The following is a 23,902-nucleotide window of genomic DNA, read 5'->3' as shown; positions in this document are numbered from 1 at the left end:
ATAGTAATTTTCCAGTGGAAGAGGTGAATGAGCAGAGATGAAACTTGTGGTTTTATTTGAATAAACTGAGCTCAACTACATATGGATTTAACAAGCCCTTGAATGTTCTGTGGACCTCTCCTTGAACGTGTCAGAACAGAGCGTAGCTGAAAGGTGACGTTTTTTCAGATTTATTAAGCAAAGCATTCATCTCTGTGTGTGCCTTTTATCTGAGTGTGACTGCAGTCACATAAAAGACTTATTCTCCTCTTCATCAGAGGTAAAGAGTGGGAAGTGGGACAGATGAGCACAATTTTGATCATTTTCTGTAAGATCTCTATGCTTATCAGTCTAGCCACAGATTTTGATGCCAGTGAGGTGAGAAATCCCATCAGGTCCTGGCTGTAAAAATGTGTTAATTGGCAGGTGAGACAAACACAGAAGAGAAGAGCGGTCAGGAAGGGTAAAGGATAAAGATTTAAAAATGGAAGGAAAGGTGTTGATGAGTGGAAGCAATGTCACAGTACCCAGGATGGTGAAAGGTGGGGAAAAAATATGTAGTACTATTATGCTGTTCTAGTTACAAACAGGATATTTCCAAATAAATAAAGAGAAAAAACACAGAAAATCCTAAATAGCATAGGAAAGAGAGGAATGGTAATAAATAGAACACGAAGGCAAAAAGGTCAATGTGGATGAGATGTAGTGGAGTGAGAAATGTGGACGGTCGTGGAAAACGGCCGTGCAACAGAGAAAAAGACAAAAATGAAGCTGATCAAAGGGTGGATTTACAGAGAATGAACACACATTTGTGCGCACAGTGTCAGACTGAATCTTTGCAGGATAAGTTAATTCATCCTAAGATTAACTGGCTTACAAGCTCCATTAGGCAAACTTTCGAGATGTCCTTAAAATGAACCAAACTAAAGTGTGTGTTTATACTGAGAATTCTTACTGTTATTCCAGATACAGCAGTGGTCTTTTGATAAATGCTGACAGCATTTATGTGCAACTAATGTATCAATAAAAAGGCATATGGATTATCACAATATGTGTTTTCCTTAAGTAAAACATGATCATTTTGATTACAAACAAGTGATTGACTTGCTGCAGTGATTTAGGTGCTTTTTGCATTGTTATGAATGCAAGAATTATTCCTAAAATTGATTGTGCAAGCACAAGTTTCCCATTAAAAGCATATTTTCTTTAAATAATCAAATCGATGCCTGCAAATTCCAACACCTGTGATTAAAAATCACATAATAATTACCAAACATTTATGTCTTACTGTCTTCTTCCATCTCTCAAACCCCCTCTTATGAAAGTATCCACGCAAGGCATAAAAGTTTAAAAGTCAGCTTGCGCAATTGTCCAAAAAAAATTGTATATAAGTCCAGGAAGAAACGACCAGCAATTTTCTACTATGTTATGTTGTTTCAAGTCTTATTGGACAATTCTGTACTACTGTGAGGTGTCGTGTCCTGGATTTCTCAGTCAGATCAAACAAAGGGTGAGATGACCACAACGGTCAAGAGGGGATTTCAAAACTGGAGACCACTAACAAATACAGTACTATGCAAAAGTCTAGAGTATTGAGTCGCCCAACAAGCTTGAAAGTCAACTTTTGGTATGACCACCATTCTTCAACATAGCCTGAACTCTCTGAGGCAACTTTCTTGTCATTTCTTTAAGCAGTCTTCAGGAATAGTTCTCCAGGCTTCTTGAAGGACATTCAAAGCTCTTCTTTGGATGTTGGCTGCCTTTTTCTTCTGTCCTCTGTCAAGATGATCCCACACTGCTTCAATAATGTTGAGGTCCTGGTTCTGGGGAGGCCAATCCATGACTGATAGTGTTCCATTGTGTGTTTTTCTATCCAGGTATGTTTTTAGGTTCATTGTCCAGCACAAAAATAATTCCATTGTCAATCAGACAATAAAGTATATTCCAAAGTGGATCAAACTGAAAGTATTTTTCTGTGTAATTTCATCAATTTTGATGACATCTCCAACACTACTGAGTGAAACGCAGCCCCAAACCATGACAGAGCCTCCACCGTGTTTTACAGATGGCTGTAGTCACTCATGTTGTACTTCACTCCCCATCTTCTCTGTTCACTGACAGTTTAAACATCAAATTTGCATCCATCACTCCATCAGACGTGTTCCCACTGATTTTTGAGCACAGTTCTTGAGTAATTTGATTCTTGAGCACAGTTCTTGAGTAATTTGGCATACCTCAGCCTTTGCCACCCTTCAACATTTCTGAACTGGCTTGAATGAACAGTGGATGGATCAACTGAACACCCAGATGCATCTCTCAGGTTTTATGTCAGGTTTTGCTGGTTTTTCCCTGTTTCTTAAGGACGTGACTTCCAGACTGCTCATGTGCTATAGTCCTGCCTCTTTTTTCCCCCAGTTGTCCAGGACACACTGCACACCAACCTGAAATATGCCAATTTTTCAGCTAATAAGATAACCTTTATTAGTGTGAAATTTAATAGCTCTTTGCTAACTTGTCTGTTATGTGTAGCCATAACACTGCTTCCTGATTTCCTTGAGATGACCATTTGTGCTTGAATGAGTCATAGGGTGGTGTTAAGTGACTCAACAAACAAACAAAACAACAACAACATTCCTCTGAAATATAAAGAAATCAAGTGTGACTCAAAACTTTGCTTAGTAATAAAGATGAGCTAACAATGGCCATTGTTTGAAAAAATTACAGTGCATTGGGAAATTTGCTCATGCATAGCAACAGAAGCTAACAGTAAATTGGCAGTGCTTACTGGGTGGGAGGTTAGTGGGGGATAATTACATTGTCACTAGTGACTGGTGTTCCATGTGGAGATGGAAAGATACTTTGAAGAAATAATTGACCAGTTACTCAGTGCTCCCTGAAAGTGGCTGCGATATCACCCAACTACAGTATACTTGAGAAAGAAGGCAAGTTTGCTGCCATGGAAAGATGAATGTGACCTGGAATTTTAAAATCTTTACAGATTATAAAAGATCTTACCTAAATTACCCTAAATGTCCGCTCATATTGTTGGGTTATTTTAACAGGCAGACTAACAATTCCAAGAAATTGGACTAATAGGAACCGGTTTTCTACAAGAACTGGTTCTCAATTCCCATCCCCAATTGTAGGCCTGTTGTGGACTGTATTAGATTTCATAAACTTATAGGTGTAACAAATTTGGACTTTTTTTGTATATACTGAAAAGATGGATCTCACCCATGCTCAGTGCTTTTGGAAATAATCTAAAGAAACTGAAGAAAAAAATAACCCCTTCTTTATTAGTTCTTCCCACCTTTAGTGTAATTTACAAAGTTATAAAAAGTTGCACCTTAATGTTACTGAGGTGGAAACCTGCCTTGTGCCTCCTCTTATGTTTTGGTCTCCACACAGTGGATTGGGTCTTTGTGCTAAAACCTTCAAAAAGTGATTGATGATTTTAATTAAATGTTGGGACCATACTGGGAGCCGACTGAGTGCTAGACTGCCCTCTGTTGGGCTTGGAGGACTGGCACTGACCCAAATACACTGGATGCCTATTACCTTCAATGGCTCAGCCAGACAAGGTCTCATTTACATGGTCAGTACAAGTAATTAAGTCCACATTCTAAAGTGTAATTAGTTCCTGCAGTAGCAGTTTTATGGTACGATGCTCTCATACTCTATATCTCTACTACATTCAGTGCAGTTTAGATGTGTTTCAAATCAAAGAATATGGACAATAACTGAATATAACAACAAAATGGCAAAGCACGTTTACACCAGACTACCACTATCTCAGGGAGTTACTGCTCTGATTTGCTTTGGTGCTTGTTACACATACCAAGGCCTCTGTCAGCACAGGTTAGGGCAGTCTAGCTGGTGTACGTAATGCGCTCTGACCCAGTTCAACATCCCGAGTAATTTACCCTGAGTTAGGGCAGATTTAAAGGTCTCTGTGGATAATCCAACTCAAGAGAAATTAAATTATCTGCAAAATAATATGTCCTGCTAGGTGGGTATTAGTGAGTTACTTAGCACTAAATAACAGGTACAATTTTCTGCTAAATCCTATCCTGAGCCAGCCCTATTTCTTTATGAGACAGACTTTCTTGTCATTTTTGTGTGGTCTTTCTGAAAAATTTCAAAGATTTTATTTGGACATTGGCTGCTTTTCCCACTCATCTTCAGTCCAGTCCAGTTTCTTAAGCCATCATTCAAGCATAAAAAAGCTCCAAACTCAGCAGATGAATCAGTGTTGTGTCTACACAGAACAGACTTAGGCCCATTATTACTAGCAGCCTGTCACAAAAACACATAATTTGTTCTGATTTCTTTAGTTGAATCTGTAAAAATGCAAACAATAACACAGTTTAAGATAAAGAAATAGTACTTTTGCACCAACAAGGTGATTAGCAAAGAGCTACCGTATTAGCTGAAAACAGCATGGAGTGCAGCATGTCCTTAAAATATTGAAAAAGTGAGGAAACTGTACAAATGGAAGACAAAAGAAGAACCCAACAAACATGTCCTTTGCACACACAGCCCTACAATTCACCCCCCTCTAACTGTGGAGACGCATGGGAATGTTTTCTGGGACGTGTCAGGCCTAAAAAACTATCTGGAACAGATGAAAAGTATCTGAAAGTCATGTCCTTAAGAAATAGAAAGAAAAATCCAGCAAAGACCTGACACAGGACCTGAGAGATACATCTGACCCTTCGATGTTCACCAAAGCCTCATCAGAAATGGTCTCAGTGGAAGGGTGGCTGTCAGGAAGCCATTCTTAAAGAAGGGAGAAGTACAATACTGAGTATCATAGTCTGGGGTCAGTGTTGTTGGAGCAGTTGGCTTAATTTTTCAGTGTAACAATGATCCCAAAAGAGCATACTTAGATAGAAAAACAAACAATTTAACACTATCAGTCAGAGGCCGCAACCTCAACATTATTGAAGCAGTGTGGTATCAGCTGACTGAGAATGAAAAAGGCAGAAAATATCCAAAGAAGAATGTCCTTCAAGAAGCCTGGAGATCTATTCCTGATGAGTACTTCAAGAAATGAGAAGAAATTGAGAGAAAGGAGAGAAAGAGGAGAAGCCTCTTAGTCTGGTTATGTTGTGAAGTTTATAAAAGGCTGTATTTTACTCATAAAATTAGAAGTATCACCAGACTGCACCCATAATGCAACATCACTTTTAAAATTCCCTTTAAAACTAAAGTCTGAAAAGAAAAACAAGAAAAATGAAAAATGGAATAAACAATAAAAAAATAAATGCTGTTTCATCCAAATGTGAGAAAACAAACACTTTAATAAAAGAAGACATACAAACTTGTACATTTGTACATTTTCTTCCCTCCTATATTATATTCCTACCAAATATATCAACTTTACCACTTACTTGTGAATATAAATACTTTCTGAATCCATTAAATCACTTATGCGTATTGTTTTGTCTGCTGTGGTTGCTAACACAATCAGATAATTGCTCACAATTAGGGAAAAAAAATCACTGTGTATTGTGGCTGCGAGACAAACTGTACACAGCGGTACCACATTATGACAGCCCACAGTCTTTCTTCTGGCGATGAACTGCTGCACAGAAAACCTCATCATCTGCGATTGTTTGGTGCTCCAGTTGTGGGGTATTCTTGTCTTTGCACTGAGTGCAGGCTGTGGTTTTTGTCTGTGCATGTAATCTGCTCAGGTTATTTGTGTGCTTTGTATTGTGGATGCTGGTTGGTTTCTGTATGTGGTGTTTATTTTCTTTCTTTCTTTCTTTCTTTCTTTTCCGTGGTGTGCTGGGGATTTAAGCTGTTCGGGTTTGTGTCTGCACTCAGGGCCAGGTGTTACACATTTCAGGCTCACTGCCTCCCATCTCACTTGAGGCTCAACAGCTAATCTCACACGCACACACATGCACAAGCATTCATGCATGTGCAAACATACAGTACAAAAAATAATAGCACACACCCCCTCTTAAAAAATTACCCTCCGTCGTGCTCATGTGTCTTTTTCTCACCTCAGTTTTTTTTGTTTTGTTTTTTAAGGACAGCATCTGTTGCCTGCCATCACTGCTCTGTCTCAACTCCAACTTTTACCTGGCTTCGTTTTTATTGCTTTCTCTGTTGTTTGTCTCTCTTCCTCCGATGCTCTCTTTCTCTCTCTCTAATGACCTGTCTGCCTCTTCCTATCACATCTCTGTGTGGTCCGAGCTGATGCTTGCCTCCGTTTTTTTTGTACTCTTCACACACATACAAACACACACTTGCATCCGCTTGTCAAGGACAGAGGGTGGAGGGGGTTACCTCTATGCAGCTCACCAATCTGCACACTATCTACAGTGGTGCAGCACAGCACACACACACAACAGATGATTCATCATGAGAATTACCAAACACAAGAAGTAGGAGATTCTTATGTACTTTCACAGCATCTGAAGACAGAGCAAATCTAATACACAATCTCAACTTTGATAACTTCCATCTTTCTAAAGCATAATTTTTCCCCACTCTGCTTTTTCAGCGCACGGGAGATGCAAACCCACTTGCATGATTATCTCTTGAATTTCTAAACTACCCACCCCCTTCCGTATCTGCCAAGCTTTACTTCCATACTTAGAAATGAATAAATAATTAGAACTCTTACCGTGAGGGTAGGGATGGCTGTGACGAGCGAGTAGATGAGCACCGGAGGGATCTTGCTGGTATCGTCCGGACCAGGGTAGGGCTTAGAGAAGGTCTTGTCGTAACAGAAGAAGCCCTGGATGTGCACGGGGAAGGTGTCCGTGTACTCAAAGTAGTAAGCCAGCAGCACCGTCCCAGCCATGATCACCAGCTGGAAATAGAACATTATCCCTCCGTTAGGAAGTGAGAGGACGAGAGGTGAAGCAGAGGAGGTAGAGGTGGAGGAGCCGGAGCGGGAGCGGGAGAGAAAGAGGGGAGAGATGAGTCCCTGTACCCCTCAGCAGCGGGGAGATGCATAGGAAATGCCGGATCCAGAGAGAGGCAGAGTGAGAGGTTCAGTGTTTGGAACCAGAAGAGATGGCGAGAGAGAGAGAGAAAGATGAGAAGACAAGAAATAAAAGAGCCAAATCTGCAGGAGACTTCTCTCATCAAGAGATGAAAACAAAGATTCAAAGCAGGGAAAAAAACTAAAACAGCCAAAACATGATAAAAGAGGATTCCCCAACACCGCAAGCAGCAAAAAAACAAAGAATTGCATAGAGAGTGAGCAAGAGAAGGAGAGAGTGAGGGAGCAATGGAGAGAGAAAGAGTGATAGAGAGAGAGGGAGAGAGGAAGTCAGATGTGAGGGAGAGGAAGGGGGAGGCAGCCTTCATGCTGCTGGCACTCATGAAATCTACTACAGTTGAGCTGTGGGTGTATTTGTCGATGCTGCGTGCACATGTGTGTGTGAATGTGTGTGGCATGATCATGTGCACAGAGACTGAAGTTTCTGCAGACACATGGCTCTAACCATCAGCTGCTATGCCCGCTAAAAAGTTTAGTTCACATCATGCAAAATTTAATCAATTTCATTTCATTTTCTGATGCACTTAATGGCTTTTTAAATGATGAATCAAGTTTTCAAAAAAGGCTTTTCCCTCTGCGTGTCCATTTTAGAATTCATTTGTGCACCACTTTCTACTTTCTTTTCTCTGATCACTTTGATTTAAAAGTAATCAGAGAAGGCTTGCATGTGTCATTTCAAGCCGACACATGCAAGCAGTGTGCCAGCTTGAAATGAAATTCCGACCTAGTGAGCAGCGTCACGAACCCTGATTGGTCCTCACAGCTTGTTTTTGCAGTTTTCAGAAGGAAACAAGAAGGACGTTTCTCTAAACACAAGTCCCAAATGAGAGTGCACTCCTTAGATTTGCAGATTCACAAATGCAGCAGATCAAAGGCAACAAAACTGATGATGATTTGTAGCAATTAAAGCCTCACAGATTTACCAGTATTGTCGACTGATATTAGCTACTGGCCGATCCATCTGTATCAGCATTTATAACAGCCAATAACTGACAATGTAAAAAATAAAGATCGTAGAAACACCCTTGACACGTGTTATGAATTTTGATGTTACGTTATTTGTCCACCAGAGGGCAATCTGCATTTTCCTTGTTGGCATTACCACAAACACAACAACTAGCTGGCTTAAATGTGAACAAGTCAATAAATAACTACACACAAGAAATGTAAGGGAGATTTATGATGAGTATTAAGAACACATTCCGGGGGAAAAAAATGTTCATCTTGCGATTAAACTTGAAATAGTATTTTGAGAATAAAGTTGAAATGTGGTGATTACAGCTGTCATTTTAAACTAAACCGCCATGAGTCCTATAACCTTTAGGAAATGTGTAGATGAGTTAGTGAAACAAACTGATCAGCAGTTTTATGGTGTCTTACGTCCAACCGTGTAACCATCAATATCCTTGCATCATTTTGTACAAATCCGGCCAACTCTTCCAAGTTTTTCCTTCTGACCAGATGGAGCTTTCGGCACCATCTTTTCACTGTCGTTGTTTGTATAAGGATGGCTGCAGCTCAGGAGGTAGAGCAGGTCATGTACTGATTGGAAGGTTGGTGGTTTGATCCCTGGCTCCTCCAGTCTGCATGCCAAATATCCTTGGGCAAAATACTAACCCAAGTTGCTCTCTGATGCATTCATCGCAGTATGAATGTGTATGATTGGTAGATAGAAAGCATAGAGCATTCCAATCCATGTGACTGGAGTAGAAAAGTACTACATAAGAATCAGTCCATTTACCAATCACGCCCCTGTGTTTATGTGCTTAAAAAATAATTTCTTTGTAACTAAAACTGATTCTAAAGTACAATAAACTAACTCATCCGTGTAAAGCAGTTAGTCTTGAAACAACTGTTAAGGATTTCGACTTAGTATTTCATGTTTAATTAATCTTGAAATTTCGACTTTATTCTCAAAATGAACAGTGAATTTTTTTTCTTAATTTTTTTTTCCTTTTTTTCCCTAATACTATTAACGCTTAGCATTTCTGAAAAAAAATCCCATTTCGACTAATATGTTGGAATATTACAGTTTGAAATGATCAGATATTGATACTGTTTTTAAAAATCCTATATTGATTCAGCTCTAGTAAAACTATTACAATGAAACAGTGTAATGTTGTGCAGTCACACAACACAAAAAATGAAGTTTTACATAGAAAAGAAGTTGAATCTGTGTTCAGGCAAGTTATTGTTAATGTCCGGTTCTCTCCACAGAGTGTCTTCCTCCCCTCATCCCCAACCGGTCACGGCAGGTTGCTGCGCCCTCTCTTAGCCTGGTTCTGCCGGAGCTTTCTTCCTGTTAAAAGGGAGTTTTTTCTTTCCCACTGTTGCCAAAGCACTTGCTCATAGGGGGCTGTCTGATTGTTGGAGTTTTCTCTGTTTGCTGTGTATTGCTTTAGGGTCTTTATCTTACAATATAAAGTGCCTTGAGGCAACTGTTGTTATGATTTGGTGCTATAGAAATAAAACTGAAATGAACTGAATTATTTATTTCAACTTTGCTGAAAAAAAATCCTACTGCCTGGAAAATCATCAACTGAGATCCTTACATGGACAGCAGACAATGAGAATGGTAAATGGCCTGTATTTATATAGCGCTTTACTAGTCCCTAAGGACCCCAAAGCACTTTACATATCCAGACATCCACCCATTCACACACTGGTGATGGCAAGCTACATAGTAGCCACAGCCACCCTGGGGCACACTGACAGAGGCGAGGCTGCCGAACACTGGCGCCACCGGGCCCTCTGACCACCACCAGTAGGCAACGGGTGTAGTGTCTTGCCCAAGGACACAACGACCGAGACTGTCCAAGCCGGGGCTCGAACCGGCAACCTTCCGATTACAAGGCGAACGCCCAACTCTTGAGCCACGATCGCCCCATTGGTAGAAAACCAATTAACTCCATTTGATAGCAGTTGTCTAGGCCAAGTTGATGTGTTTCAACTTGGCTAAGACAGGAAGGACCATGGAAACCAGGAAACAACCATGGGCTGTATTCACCCTTGTTGTGTTGGCTATTAAACCTTGATTATACTCTGATGTAGTCAGACATGGACAGCTAGAAATATTGCAGCTGAGTAGGTGTTCCATCTATAGGCACATGTGTGTAGTTGGTGTATTTTTGTGTGGTCACTAAAAGCTTGGCAGGGACATGGACACCCGCAGAGACCTGCATGCTCACGTCTGATGACAACATTTCATTTGGACCCAAGGGGACTGTCTGTCTGTACTGAGAGGCGTGTGCAGTCTGCTTTACTGAAACGAAAGCTATGCACACTTGATGTTTTGGTCTTCTGTCACATCATCAATAAGCACAGGTTACTCAGTGCCACTGGAAGTCATGCTTGCCCATACATCACAATGTTTCACACGGGTTTTACAGATGATGTTGTGCACACTGAAAGCTTCTCCATATATTTTTTTCCCTGTAATTCTGTTGCATTCGTAGAGTCATTGATCCAATGAATGCTGTTTTCGGAACTTTTCATGCTTTTTACATTTTCTTTCTTTCTTTCTGTGATGGACTTGTAATGATACATCTACCTCCTGAAAATGGTTCTTGTGAAGGGCTTTTTCTTTTCAGTCAAAAGGATCAGGCAATCATCTACCACTGGTCTCTTCCACAGATATCCAGGCCTTTTTATGCCTGTAGAGCTGACCAGCTCACTATATTTTCAGAATGAACTAGAACCGAATGAACTCTCATGTTTCCACTTTCTCTGTGATGGATTTGTTTTATTTTTGTAGTATGGGCAGAATTGCCCATTTCACACACATTGAGAGTTCCACAGAAACTGTTTCCGAAATCCAAATGCTACACTTGGAAATCAACTGCAGACCTTTTTACCTCCAAGTATGGGAAACAGCTTTTGCGAGAATTGTCCGATTACATTTGAGCCTCTGAAAACAGACCATGCCTTAAAATGGATGCAATTCCTAGAAGAAAAGTCAACACTTAAGGCCTATATCCATCTTAGAACTGTAACCTGGGTAAGTATATAAAAAAAAGTTGTATTAGTGTCTGAAAATATATGAATGTTATGGTAAGATGAAGCACAGATCCTTATTCACCATTCATGATTGGCAAATTTTATCTCACATACATATACACGTTTACACGTCTATGTATATCAACATCTACACATATACATATGGCATGCACTATACATATGTCCTGAATGTATACATAGAAGGGTGCATGCACTTCTATCATGTGCAAAATTACATAGGGGCACAAATATAATGGATTTTTTATTTGTATAAACACCCTTCATTTGTGCCTCCCTCGTTTTGTTTTTTGACTATCTGTAGTTGTCATGGAGAAGTAATAACTGAAGCACCAGATTTATAAAATACAAAAATGCGTTTGTACAGATTTGTGCTGAACTTACGCTTTGCTTCATGGTTTATAAATTATTGTAGTAGCGGTTTATGTTTGTATTTTATGTGTTTGTGTGTCTTGTACACACATGCTTGATGGGAGCTGTTTGTTGGGTTTGCTTTGAGCGAGAGGAGGTGTTCTAAATGTGTGACTCATAAAGCCTTCCCTTGTTTTCCTGTTTGATGGTGTAGCGCTCCTCCCCTGCATTTACCCAACGTATTGTGACTCACACTTCTAGGAAGAAACACTTCTAAGTCACAACGCCACGTTAAAATCATGATCATACTTATGCATAGTTGAGCACAGAATACCATGCCTCCTTTATTTCCACTTCTATGCGCTGGAAAAAGATTAGAGAATGTGCGTCTTCTGAAGATTTTGCCTCAAGCTCCCATATGTCGGAGTTCATAGTTGTTGACCAGCAAATCTGCATCTCCAGCCAATAGATGAAGAGCTTATTTTTAGAGTCATCTTTAGATATGAGCTCCTTCTAGACCAAACCAGGATCCAAAAAATACTACAAAGGAGTATTGCAGCCACATGAAGCGAGAACAGAGATTATTCTATTTACTTTACAGAATAAATAGAACATTATGATATTAATATTCATTAAAACGGAACATCAATAATTTAGTAGCGCATTGGGCTCACAGTCAATAACACCTAACAGATTATTGCTCGTAAAATGATCAATATAACCTTGACCATGACTTTCAGCTTTATTGTTCAAAAAAACAGTATATACTTTATTCTTAGCATTCCAACCTCAACATTTTAACTTCTCAAGTTTTCAAACTTAATTTACAGCACTTTTTAACTTTAAAGATGCAGTGTGTAAAATTTCACCACTAGATGTTAATAGATTGTAGATTGCAGTCAACTAAATTCTGTTTTTTACACATTCTAATTCAAGTGCATTATGCTATCTATGGCGGCTGCTATAGGACAAACATGTTTTACTCAGCAATAGAGATCACAAACATTAAATTAAATTAAGAATGTACCGCATAATGATACTGCTGTTGTTTCTGTTGTTAGCCACTGTCAGCTGCTGTCAGCTAGCATTAGCTGCTATTAGCCAATATCAGTAAAGTTTTCTTTTAAGTGTATCTAACATTGTTGGACTCAGGCACGTAGCGAATAAACTCTTAGATTGAAAGTGTAATTTGTAGGACACTCAAGCCAAACATTAGCTGGCGTAATGTTAGCTTATAACCAGCTATTGTTGTGGTTTAGTTTATGGTTTTGTTGTCAGGTGTGTAGAAGAGAGGACCATCAAATTTGTCTAATTTGCTGAGAATAGGTAATTGCAACAATTACAGGAATGAATAACCATGTTTATGCATGTTTTTGTCTTTAAAAGCATTGATTCCAGTTTAGGAGATAATGTTTAGCGTGAGGAGGAAGACGATGATTTTTAATCCAGATGGCTGTTAAGTTGTGTCTTTCCTTCACATTTTCACTTCTTTGGTGAGAAGGGGATCCCTTCTCATATGTATGGTCACAGGTATGATCCCTCAATCCTGAGTGTGAAGCTGCAGACATTAATTAAAATTTGTCTCCACAGCACATATACGCTGACGCATTCTCTTATGTATGTGGCCGGTCTACAGCCACAAATGTAAAATGTGATTAGATGGAAGGGTGTTTTCCATCTTGGCCACTGTATTCAAGTGGAGCCACATGGCAGCTTAAAAAAAACAGTGTCCGCTCATGTATTTATGCAAGATGCAATTCCACACTAATAATGTATTTTTATGAGTTCAATATTCTTTTTTCTATTAAATAAAGTTAAAAAAAAACAACTGACTGTACCTTTAATTTTACCTTTCTTGTTATTTTTTTATTCTCAGAATGCAAAATAACTAATAAGTGATTGGATAGATAAAAAAGTTCCTTTTTCATTTTAGTGTTGCGATACCACTCCTTCAAAAAAGGCAGCATGGAATCAAGTACACCATAAAACGTTGTATTTTTTGCAGCTATTAAATGGTGGAAAACAGTCTCGAGTCACTTTCTTCGTAACTAACATGAGAACGTTTTTTAAAATTTGCCAGTGCAGATTAAGGTGCTACTCTCATGATGGTTTGCTGTTACCTGCAATGTGACTTATGGCAGTTTATTCACACCCTGGCAACTCTCTGTCCTACCCTCCTTTTAGCACTCCTTCACATTCTTCTCTCCACTCTGCTGTGCACCTGTCTTTCCTTTTTTCTTTATTGACCTCATCCAAAAGAGAGCAGCTATTACCAGAAAAAGGGACAGGCTTCAGAGTTAAAAACCTGCCCTGCTCCGACCTATTTTTGTCTGGAGATGGAAGGGCAGATCAGCAGCACAAAAGATCCTTGGCTTGTCAAGATGAAAGGTCACATTAAGACAGTTCAAGTCTGAAGCTGTCAAAAAGCAATGTGTGGCTGCCTGTTACAGGCGCGAAAAGTGGGTGAAGACTGACGAGTGTCTTCTTCTATTCTCAAGCTACTAAAGATGTCATCATCTCCCTCTGAGCCTCAGCATTTTCAAAATACACTTTTTGGCTGTCATATTATGAAGGCGTTAGGAGACTACATCTCATTAAGACATAAAACTCACTTCATTATTTTAGGTATCAGGATATTTTGAACAAGCTTCATTTCCTGATTTTAAAAAAAACATGCAGGAAATGAGTTTTGAATCACTGATTTCTGTGAGGCAGTATGAAAAGTGCTTGTCAGTGATAAGAAGAGGGCTTATCTGCCCTGCATGTCTGATCTGTTAAGAATGAAAAGGCAATGGACAATAATTAAATTCATATATCTAGAACCTCGGGTACCCTTACTTTGTTATCATTACATTAAAACAATTATAATTACACCTGTACTCCACTACAATTGCAGCAATATACACTTTAAATAAAGTTGTGTGTGTTAAATGTACATAAAAATATTTCTGAAGCAAGTTTACATAATGCATGTCTTTATTCACTGCACCAAATTAATCAGATTAATTAGAGCTGTATATTTTTCATCTTCAAATACGGAAAATAACTCAGGCTCAACAGAGTTCTTTGTCATCAGAGCTAGCAGGCTGATGGTAGATGTCTTTTTCAGATGATATCTTCCAGTAAAAACTGAGTTTCTGATGTTTAGCTGGCTTCTGGTATAAAGGAGAATATCACTGATGTCAGGTTGCAAAGCTGAAAGTTCACAATTTTAGCAACAGAAAATGTTATTCTTAAGGCTGAAAGAATGTCACCAAATATAACAGGAGCTGATGAAGGAGTCGCTGTCTAAACCAAAACCAAATGCAAAATGCCTGCAAAACCAAACGTGTCAGCGTAATGGTGCCACTGGGGGAAAAGTTTGGGGAAGAACAAAGTCACTATTTTGGGAAAGACTAATATCAAATGCAAAATTTAATGCAAATCTAAATGGTAGATACTGAGATACTTTAGTGGCATAAAAAGTCAAAACTTCACAACTGTCAGATTAATTCAGTGACCAACATGAATGTGTTAATTCACATCAGTCGCCTGTGGTCAAAAGTTTGCTTTAAAAGCATCCATCAATCCTTCCATCCATTCATTTTTTTCTATTCAGGGCTGGGTCACAGGGGTTTAGCCTAAAGTGGAAAACCCAGACCTCCTTCTCCCCAGTCACCCTCACCAGCTTATCCAGAGGAACACCAGCACATCCTGTGTCTACCCTGGGGCCTCCTTCTGGTAGGACATGCCTGGAACACCTCACCCTTGAGGCAAGCATCCTTATTAGCATCCTTATCAGATGCCTGAACCAATTTAACTGACTCCTTTCCAAAGGCAGTTTGCTTAAAAACATCTGGAATGGTTTTCCCAAAGACCCAGCCTCAACCTTTTTGAAGGCTTGTGGACTATACTTAACAGCTGGTTCCGTGCTTTGAGGGTGAACTCTACCAATTCTGCCAAATATATATATATATATATATACATATATATATATATATATATATATATATATATATATATATATATATATATATATATATATACATACATATATATATACATATATATATATACATATATATATATATATATATATATATATATATATATATATATATATATATATATATATATATATATATATATATTATATTTGATGCTTATGCGTAAAATTCAATAAAGAAGGTCTCTGTTCACTCATCTCCTGTTTTCCCAGGTGTTTATCCTTCCCTGTAAAACAGAATTGCTTTAGTCCAATCATCTTTCTGTCTACTTTCTCCAAGCCAATCAACCTGCTGCATATTGCATACTTTAAACTGCACTGCTCATCTTTCATCCAGCATGCAAACCACCTCCTCATCTCCACATCACCCAAGTCACTCAGCCTGTATCCTATCTGCACCACCACTACCATCTAGACTGCAGGGGGTCCTGATCTAATTCCTATCACTGCTGGGATTCTGTCTGCTGTGATGGCCCATCAGAGTCTGATTGCCAAATAGCATAAACTAATTCTGTACGGCAAAAAATCCTATTTATTTTATTGTAATGAGCTCTCCTTATTGATATATATTTCCATTTATATATTCGGATTATTAAAAACCTCACAAACAAATGTGTAAAGCTTTATATATATTTTTTCATTAGTTATAGTTGGCAGTCTAGAGCAAAATAGCAGATTGGGTAACACACTGGCTGCATGACTGATAGGGAAAAGACAACTTTAAGTATTACAGTCTCTCCCTTGGCAAGACTTAAAAGCCTTAAGACCTCACAGCACACAAATCAAGTCAGGAAAATATTTCTCATCTTGCACATCATCATTCTCTAAAAGGGCACACTATTCAGCATGTGCTCCCTCTGTGAGCATTGTCACATTCCCGATGGCACTACAGGATGAGCTCTTGCCCTTTTCTCAGATGAATATCCTGTTCTACCTGATATCAGCATGTATGACAATGGAAACGTCGCAGTGTGTTTCTCTTTAAACTGCTCCATGCTCCCTGCTGCCTTTAAAGGATAAAACATGGCTCAGATACCCAGAAACTCCTTTTCCTGTCCCTGACAGAGATGAAACATTTTACCTGTCAAAAATGCACCCCACCCCACCCCACCTTGGTATCAGTTCTTCCACTTCTCCACCAACATACACAGCTTTTTGATGAATATTTCATATCAGCTGATGAACTGACAGACTGTGCCCACTTCTAGTGGCTGCGATGCCACAAGGCAACAAGGGTTTACATCAGCAGTGACATCAAGACGTCTGAAAACACGGCACAAATAACTGGAAAGCATTTCGGGAACAAGTCCAGGGAACAGCAACAGCCAACAGCATGTGAAGGACCCACCACAGCGAGCTCAGATCCTAAAATATGACCACTTTCCCCTCCTTCACTTAACCGGTGTGAAAACCTCCCACACATCCAGTTTTTTTTCTATAAACAGGAAGAGACAACACTGCTCAGAGTTGATGACTCGATCTTAAATAGAAAGTTGTCTTTATATTTTTACAGTTGAGATTCGACTTTGGAAGTTCTCAGCTTTTTTGAGCAGATTGTGTATAGACATCATGGATATCACAGCACTTTGCCACTTTTATTATTAATAAACATAAAGTAGTGAAATGTGCAGTAACACCTCAATTTCTTTCTTTCTCTTATTTCCACAGCTTTTATTGTTTTCTGAGGCTGCCATGGACACGCCACAGCGCTCCTGTATTTATTAGCAGTTCATTTTAAAAAGCCACAGGGGTGCGCCTTTATACTCTACCTGCTAAAGGCAGGCTGAGCAAATCCAACATAGCCGTCTAGCTCATTAAAAATAATAAAAAGGAATTCTAATATGGCACCTTATCTGCAAATCTACCCTCATGTTGTTAAGTGGAAACAGTTTTTTAGGTTCTCTTTTTCCAAAAACAAAACCAAAGACTTTATTAGGGTGGAGCTCAGGCTAATGTAAACATCTACTACTGCAACCAAATATTTTTCCATCCAATGGATCAAATTCAGATGACGTATAGAGTCATTATGAGCGGTGCCTTTAACAAGCAAAAAATACTCATAGCCCAGGGATGCTGTGAGACTTCAGTTAGCAATTCAAAACTTGCCATCTTATCATGTATGGAAGCTTACTCAGCACTGAAAAAAATGATTTAATTATCTTTTGCCATTCATAGGTCAAAAAATTCAGGCTCTCAAAAATTTGACTTGCTACTTAAACCACTGATTTATTTGAAATTTTGAGATAATAAACTGAAATATGTGTTTTATTCATTTGAATTTATTTTTTTAACCAGCAGTGAGCTACTATAGAAAAGTGAGGCAAAATTAAAGAAACTATATTGAAATTAATTACTAGTAAGCTGCTTTAATGCCAGTGAACAAACTAACAAACTGTTAATTCTTTTGCACTGTCTTGCAAAGGTTCAGTATAGTTCCCTTCAGAAAATGTGATTAATATCATAATAATATTGTTGACCGTGCTATTTGTAGTTCCACTTAAGCACTGAAAGCCGACATGCGCACACCCCATATCAGTGAAATCCAGTCATGTTTGCAGTCAGTCCTTAATGAATTATAACATGGACTGTGTGACAGAAAATGCACAAGAACCCACAGTTGTATAAAGCAGTGGTTATCACTGTTGCCTAACAACAAGGAGGTTCCTGGTTAAAACCATCTGGTCAGATAGAGGCTTTCTGTGTTCTCCCTCTGCCTGCATGAGTTCTCTCAGCATGATCTGGGTTTCACTCATGGTCCAAAGAAATGTATGTCAAATGGTAATTCAAGCTGCTCATAGGTGTAGATGGAAGGCGGATAAAGTGGTAAGCTTCATAAAATAAAGTGCTGTATTAAAAGGTGTCAGAAAAAGGGTAAATTTGTCTTCAATTGTGGCCAAGAGAGGCCAATAAGACCAATAAATTGTATTTTATATTTTTATGTTCTTAGCCTATCTCTTCAAAACTCATTACGCCAGTTTCTCAAACGTGTTTTTATTTGCTTGTTTCTTTTTTCTACATTGATTTGGTTAGTTTGGAGGTTTTATATCAGGATTGTTCACTGATTTATGGATGGCTATGCATGAAAATGTTACTAAAGGCACGTGAATACGTTTTTGAGTCATTCTCGTTCTGGAAAGTCATCACACTGAGGCACTGATAGACATGATCTATCAGATAGACTCTGTCAGATAGACTGATAGAAGCAAAAATAGACATCTTACATTATATGTTTAGTAATACATCATATCATCATCATATTGTAATAATAAACATAAATAGGAATAATTTAGCACTAAAAAACTGTTTCAACTATACATTGTGGCCGAGGATTTTCCTGACTTGGACAGCTCTTATTTTCATATGAATAGTTGGTGAAATCACCCTTAAGCATACATTTAAAAAATTTATTTTTCAACAAGGTACAAACTCTCTTAGGCAAGCTATCTTGTAATTTCTTTAAGTAGTCTTTTTAAATAGTTCTCAAACCTTCTCTGGAGAGGCCAGTTTGTTCCAGTGTATGTTGTTCTATCCATTGGTGCTTTGACTCTGACTGACTTGGCAGCATGTTAGAGATCACTGTCATGCTGAAACATGAAGCCAGATAATATTGCATGGGGGATCAAAATGTGACAGTACTTTTCTGCATTGATAATTTCATCAATTTCACCCATCCTCATCCTCATCCATCCTCATCCGCTTTATCCGAAGTCGGGTCGCGGGGGCAGCAGCCTAAGCAGAGAAGCCCAGACCTCCCTCTCCCCAGCCACCTCCTCCAGCTCATCCGGGGGAACACCAAGGCGTTCCCAGGCCAGCCGAGAGATATAATCTCTCCAGCGCGTCCTGGGTCTGCCCGGGGCCTCCTCCCGGTGGGACATGCCGAAACACCTCACCCAGGAGGCGCCCAGGGGGCATCCTTGTCAGATGCCCGAACCACCTCAACTGGCTCCTTTCGATGTGGAGGAGCAGCGGCTCTACTCTGAGCCCCTCCCGGATGGCGAACTTCTCACCCTATCTCTAAGGGAGAGGCCAGCCACCCTTCGGAGGAAGCTCATTTCTGCCGCTTGTACCCAGCGATCTCGTTCTTTTCGTCACTACCCACAGCTCGTGGCCATAGGTGAGGGTCGGGACGTGGATCGACCGGTAAATTGAGAGCTTCGCTTTTACACTCAGCTCCCTCTTCACCACGACGGACCGGTGCAGCGTCCGCATCACTGCAACCGCAGCAGCACCAATCCGTCTGTCGATCTCCGGCTCCCTTCTCCCATCACTCGCGAACAAGACCCCAAGATACTTGAACTCCTCCACTTGGGGCAGGAACTCATCCCGACCCGGAGTGGGCACTCCACCCTTTCCGGCTGAGAACCATGGCCTCAGATTTGGAGGTGCTGATCCTCATTCCCGCTGCTTCACACTCGGCTGCGAACCGTTCCAGTGCGAGCTGGAGGCCCCCACCGATGAAGCCATCAGAACCACATCATCCGCAAAAAGCAGAGATGAGATTCTGAGGCCACCAAGTGAAAGCCCTCCGCCACTTGGCTGCGCCTAGAAATCCTGTCCATAAAATTATGAACAGAATCGGTGACAAAGGGCAGCCCTGGCGGAGCCCATCACCCACCGGAAACAAGTCCGACTTATTGCCGGCAATGCGAACCAAACTCTTGCAACGGTTGTATAGGGATCGAATGGCCCGTAACAGTGGGCCAGACACCCCATACTCCCGCAACACCTCCCACAGGACACCCGAGGGACACGGTCGAATGCCTTCTCCAAGTCCACAAAACACATGTAGACTGGTTGGGCAAACTCCCATGCACCCTCAAGTATCCTCGAGAGGATAAAGAGCTGGTCCAGTGTTCCGCGACCAGGACGAAAACCGCATTGTTCCTCCTGTATCCGAGGTTCGACTAACGGACGAACTCTCCTTTCCAACACCCTGGCATAGACTTTCCCGGGAGGCTGAGGAGTGTGATCCCCTATAGTTGGAACACACCTCCGGTCTCCCTTCTTAAAGATGGGGACCACCACCCCGGTCTGCCAGTCCAGGGTACTGCCCTGATCTCCACGCAACATTGCAGAGGTGTCAACCAGGACAGCCCTACAACGTCCAGAGCCTTCAGGAACTCGGGCGGACCTCATCAACACCAGGGGCTCTGCCACCGAGGAGTTGTTTAACTGCCTCAGTGACCTCGACCCCAGAAATTGGCGGGTCATTCCCTCATCCCCAGACTCTGCTTCCTCCTCGGAAGACGTGTCAGTGGGATTAAGGAGGTCCTCAGTATTCCTTCCACCGTCTGACAATTTTCTCAGTCGACGTCAGCAGCGCACCGCCAGCACTATACACAGTGCAGGTAGAGCACCGCTTTCCCCTCCTGAGGCGCCTGACGGTTTGCCAGAATCTCTTGAGGCAGTCCGAAAGTCTTTTTCCATGGCCTCTCCGAACTCCTCCCACACCCGAGTTTTTGCTTCAGCCACTGCCTGAGCCGCATTCCGCTTGGCCTGTCGATACCTGTCAGCTGCCTCTGGAGTCCCACAGGCTAACCAAGCCCGATAGGACTCCTTCTTCAGCCTGGTGGCTCCCTTCACCTCTGGTGTCCACCATTTGGTTCGGGATTACCACCACGGCAGGCACCAACCACCTTGCGGCGCAGCTCAATGCAGCAGCCCGGCAATGGAGACGCTGAACATGGTCCATTCGGACTCAATGTCCCCAGTCTCCCTCGGAATGTTGTTGAAGCTCTGCCGGAGGTGTGCGTTGAAGATCTCGCGGACTGGGGCCTCTGCTGACGTTCCCAGCACACCCTCACTCGCGCGTTTAGGTGCACCGGGTCTGTCCAGCGTCCTCCCCGCCACCTGATCCAACTCACCACCAGGTGGTGATCAGTTGACAGCTCAGCCCCTCTCTTTACCCGAGTGTCCAGAACATATGGTCGCAGGTCTGGTGATACGATTACAAAATCGATCATCGACCTGCGGCCTAGAGCATCCTGGTGCCACGTGCACTTATGGACACTCTTATGTTTGAACAAGGTGTTCGTTATGGCCAAACTGTGATTTGCACAGAAGTCCAATAACAAAACACCACTGGGTTCAGATCAGGGAGGCCGTTCCTCCCAATCACGCCCCTCAGGTCTCGCTGTCGTTACCCACGTGAGCATTGAAGTCTCCCAGTAGGACAACAGAGTCTCCAGGTGGGGCACCTTCCAGCACCCCCAGGGACTCTAAGAAGGCTGGGTACTCTGAACTGCCACTCGGCGCGCATAGCGCGCAGATGACAGTCAGGACCCGTTCCTGACCCTGAGGCGCAGGGAACAAACCCTCTCATCCACCGGAAAAACCCCAACGTGCCGGCAGCAAGCCGGGGGGATATTAGAATACCCACCCCAGCCCGCCGCCTCTCACCAGGGGCAACTCCAGACTGAGACAGAGTCCAGCCCCTCTCCAGGAGACTAGTTCCAGAGCCCAAGCCATGCGTAGAGGTGAGCCCGACTATATCTAGCCGGTACTTCTCAACCTCACGCACTAACTCAGGCTCCTTCCCCACCAGAGAGGTGACATTCCATGTCCCTATTGCCAGTCTTGGCAGCCGGGGATCGGTCCGCCAGGGCCTCCGCTCCTGGCCGCCGCCCGACACACATTGCACCCGACCCCTATGGCGCCTCCTGCGGGTGGTGGGCCTGCGGGAGGATGGGCCCATGTCTCCTCTTCGGGCTGTGCCCGGCCGGGCCCCATGGACTAAGGCCCGGCCACCAGACGCTCGCCCTCGGGCACCCTCCCCGGGCCTGGCTCCAGGGCGGGGCCCCGGTAACCCTATCCCGGGCAGGGTAAACTGTTCCCTCGATGTTCTTTTCATACGGGTCTTCTGAAAGATCTGAAACACCACTGGCTGAAATGTAGCCTTAAACCATGACAGATCCTCCACTGTGATTTCACAGATGGGTGTAGTCACTCGTTGTTGTATCTCTTTCCTACTTCTTTGTTCAACGACGGTTTGAACAAAACATTTAAAATTTGGATTCATCACTCCACCAGACCTGCTCCCACTGATTTTTGAGTATAGTTCTTGTGTAAGTTGGCATACTTCAGCCATTTCTTTCTGTTTTCCTACCTTAGTAATGACGTTTTGACTGCCATTCTTCCACATTTCTGAGCCAGCTTCAGTGACACTTCACTCATGCACACTTTTATTTCACACTTCTGACCTGCTCCATAAATGCAGAGATGATTAACAATGATTTGAACTAAAAAAATCAAATTCAGTCTGACACTGCCACTATGTTTGTCCTGCACTCGTCCAGTTTACTTGGAAAATTTTTGCAAGAATATCGGGTTCCTTGGAAGCAAAATATAATGAAAAGGCTTCTGCACAGTACTGTACATTAATACTTGTATTGTTGGAAATACTTCAGAATTAATGCAGAAATATGACATAAATGGCAGGTTTACATTAGTAATACTATGAAATAAAAGAGTACAATTTCCATCCACTTTCAGCTCCTTGCATCCACATCAGTGAGTGCTTTGTTTCCATCATCGCATCGCAGCAATGACTTTTTTGCTGGAAGCATGCTGCCCTCTTTCTGTTAAGGTTGTAAATCAATCAGATAGATTCAACAAAAAGTGTAAACCAGAGAATGCCACGGATTTGATTGCCAATAAAATGTTTAGTTGTTGAGACTTATAAGATTGATAAATGATAAAATTTGCACTTCTACATCTCCACAGTGTAAAAGCCACAGCGCTCTAATGAGGGTCACGATCGCTGCTTGTCTTTCCCGTGTTGTTCTCCTTCCCTCCCTTTCTCTGGAGGTCCACGTGTCTCCCTGAATGCTGTTAAAGCTGTGTTACCTAAAAGAGCAGTTTTGTGTTTTACAGACGGAGGATTTAGAGCAGAAGCACAGGAGAGGCACAGGAGTCCACCGTCAGACACATGCTATCCATTAAGAGGCCTGCCATCAACACACGCTACACTGCACCTGGCCAGCATGTCAGGAGTCCTGGAGGAAGAGGCGGAAGCCCAGAAGAGGAGCGGAGGTAGCAGGGGATTGAAAAACAATGGAACAGGGAAGAGGGAGGAAAGAGGAGTGTGTACAATGATGGTGAAAGAACACAGAAGCTGGGTGCTGGGGAACAGGTGCAAAGCTTGGGGTGTAGCAAAATTACCTCACTGCCTCCACCTCTGCTCTATTTTCTTTTTCACTGTTTGTCTTTTAAAAATATCATTTCTACTCAGGCGTTTTTTGGGGTTTTTTGTGGAATCCATTTCATAGTCTCAAATCCCCAGTGCTGTCAGCATAAAAAGCAGCCACCTTGTTGAAAATATGAAACATATATGAAACACGACAACAAAGTCTCACTGGGGTGTACATGTGTAAGCTCTATGTGCTTTTGTCAGACCTGCAGCAGCGCTTCGGCTTTGCCGCTCTGCCGCGAACGCCACAAAAACACGTCTACGGTGCTCAACAGTAACGCTCTTAGGTGTTGAAGCAGAGGAGCTTCACGCCATGACAAACTGCACAGAACAAAAAATTTGATAAATTATTGAGCAACTG

General features: G+C 41.7%; 1 protein-coding gene across 5 annotated transcripts in view; it reads right to left on the bottom strand.

Moving 5' to 3' along the window:
* Window positions 1-23,902, bottom strand: part of plppr2a (phospholipid phosphatase related 2a) — a 71,969-nt gene that overhangs the window by 24,806 nt on the left and 23,261 nt on the right. For 3 of the 5 annotated variants that reach the window (XM_039611506.1, XM_039611507.1, XM_039611505.1), the window contains exon 3: window positions 6,620-6,808. In XM_039611506.1, coding sequence (XP_039467440.1) covers window positions 6,620-6,808 — 189 coding nt within the window. Of the gene's footprint in view, window positions 1-6,619; window positions 7,208-23,902 lie in introns of those variants that run through there. The other 2 variants (XM_039611509.1, XM_039611508.1) reach the window with 1 other exon arrangement.

Source organism: Oreochromis aureus, linkage group 4 (genome assembly GCF_013358895.1).
Source record: "Oreochromis aureus strain Israel breed Guangdong linkage group 4, ZZ_aureus, whole genome shotgun sequence".
NCBI lineage: Eukaryota > Metazoa > Chordata > Actinopteri > Cichliformes > Cichlidae > Oreochromis > Oreochromis aureus.
Note: the sequence above shows the minus strand (reverse complement) of the source record. Positions and strands in the feature narration are given on the sequence as shown.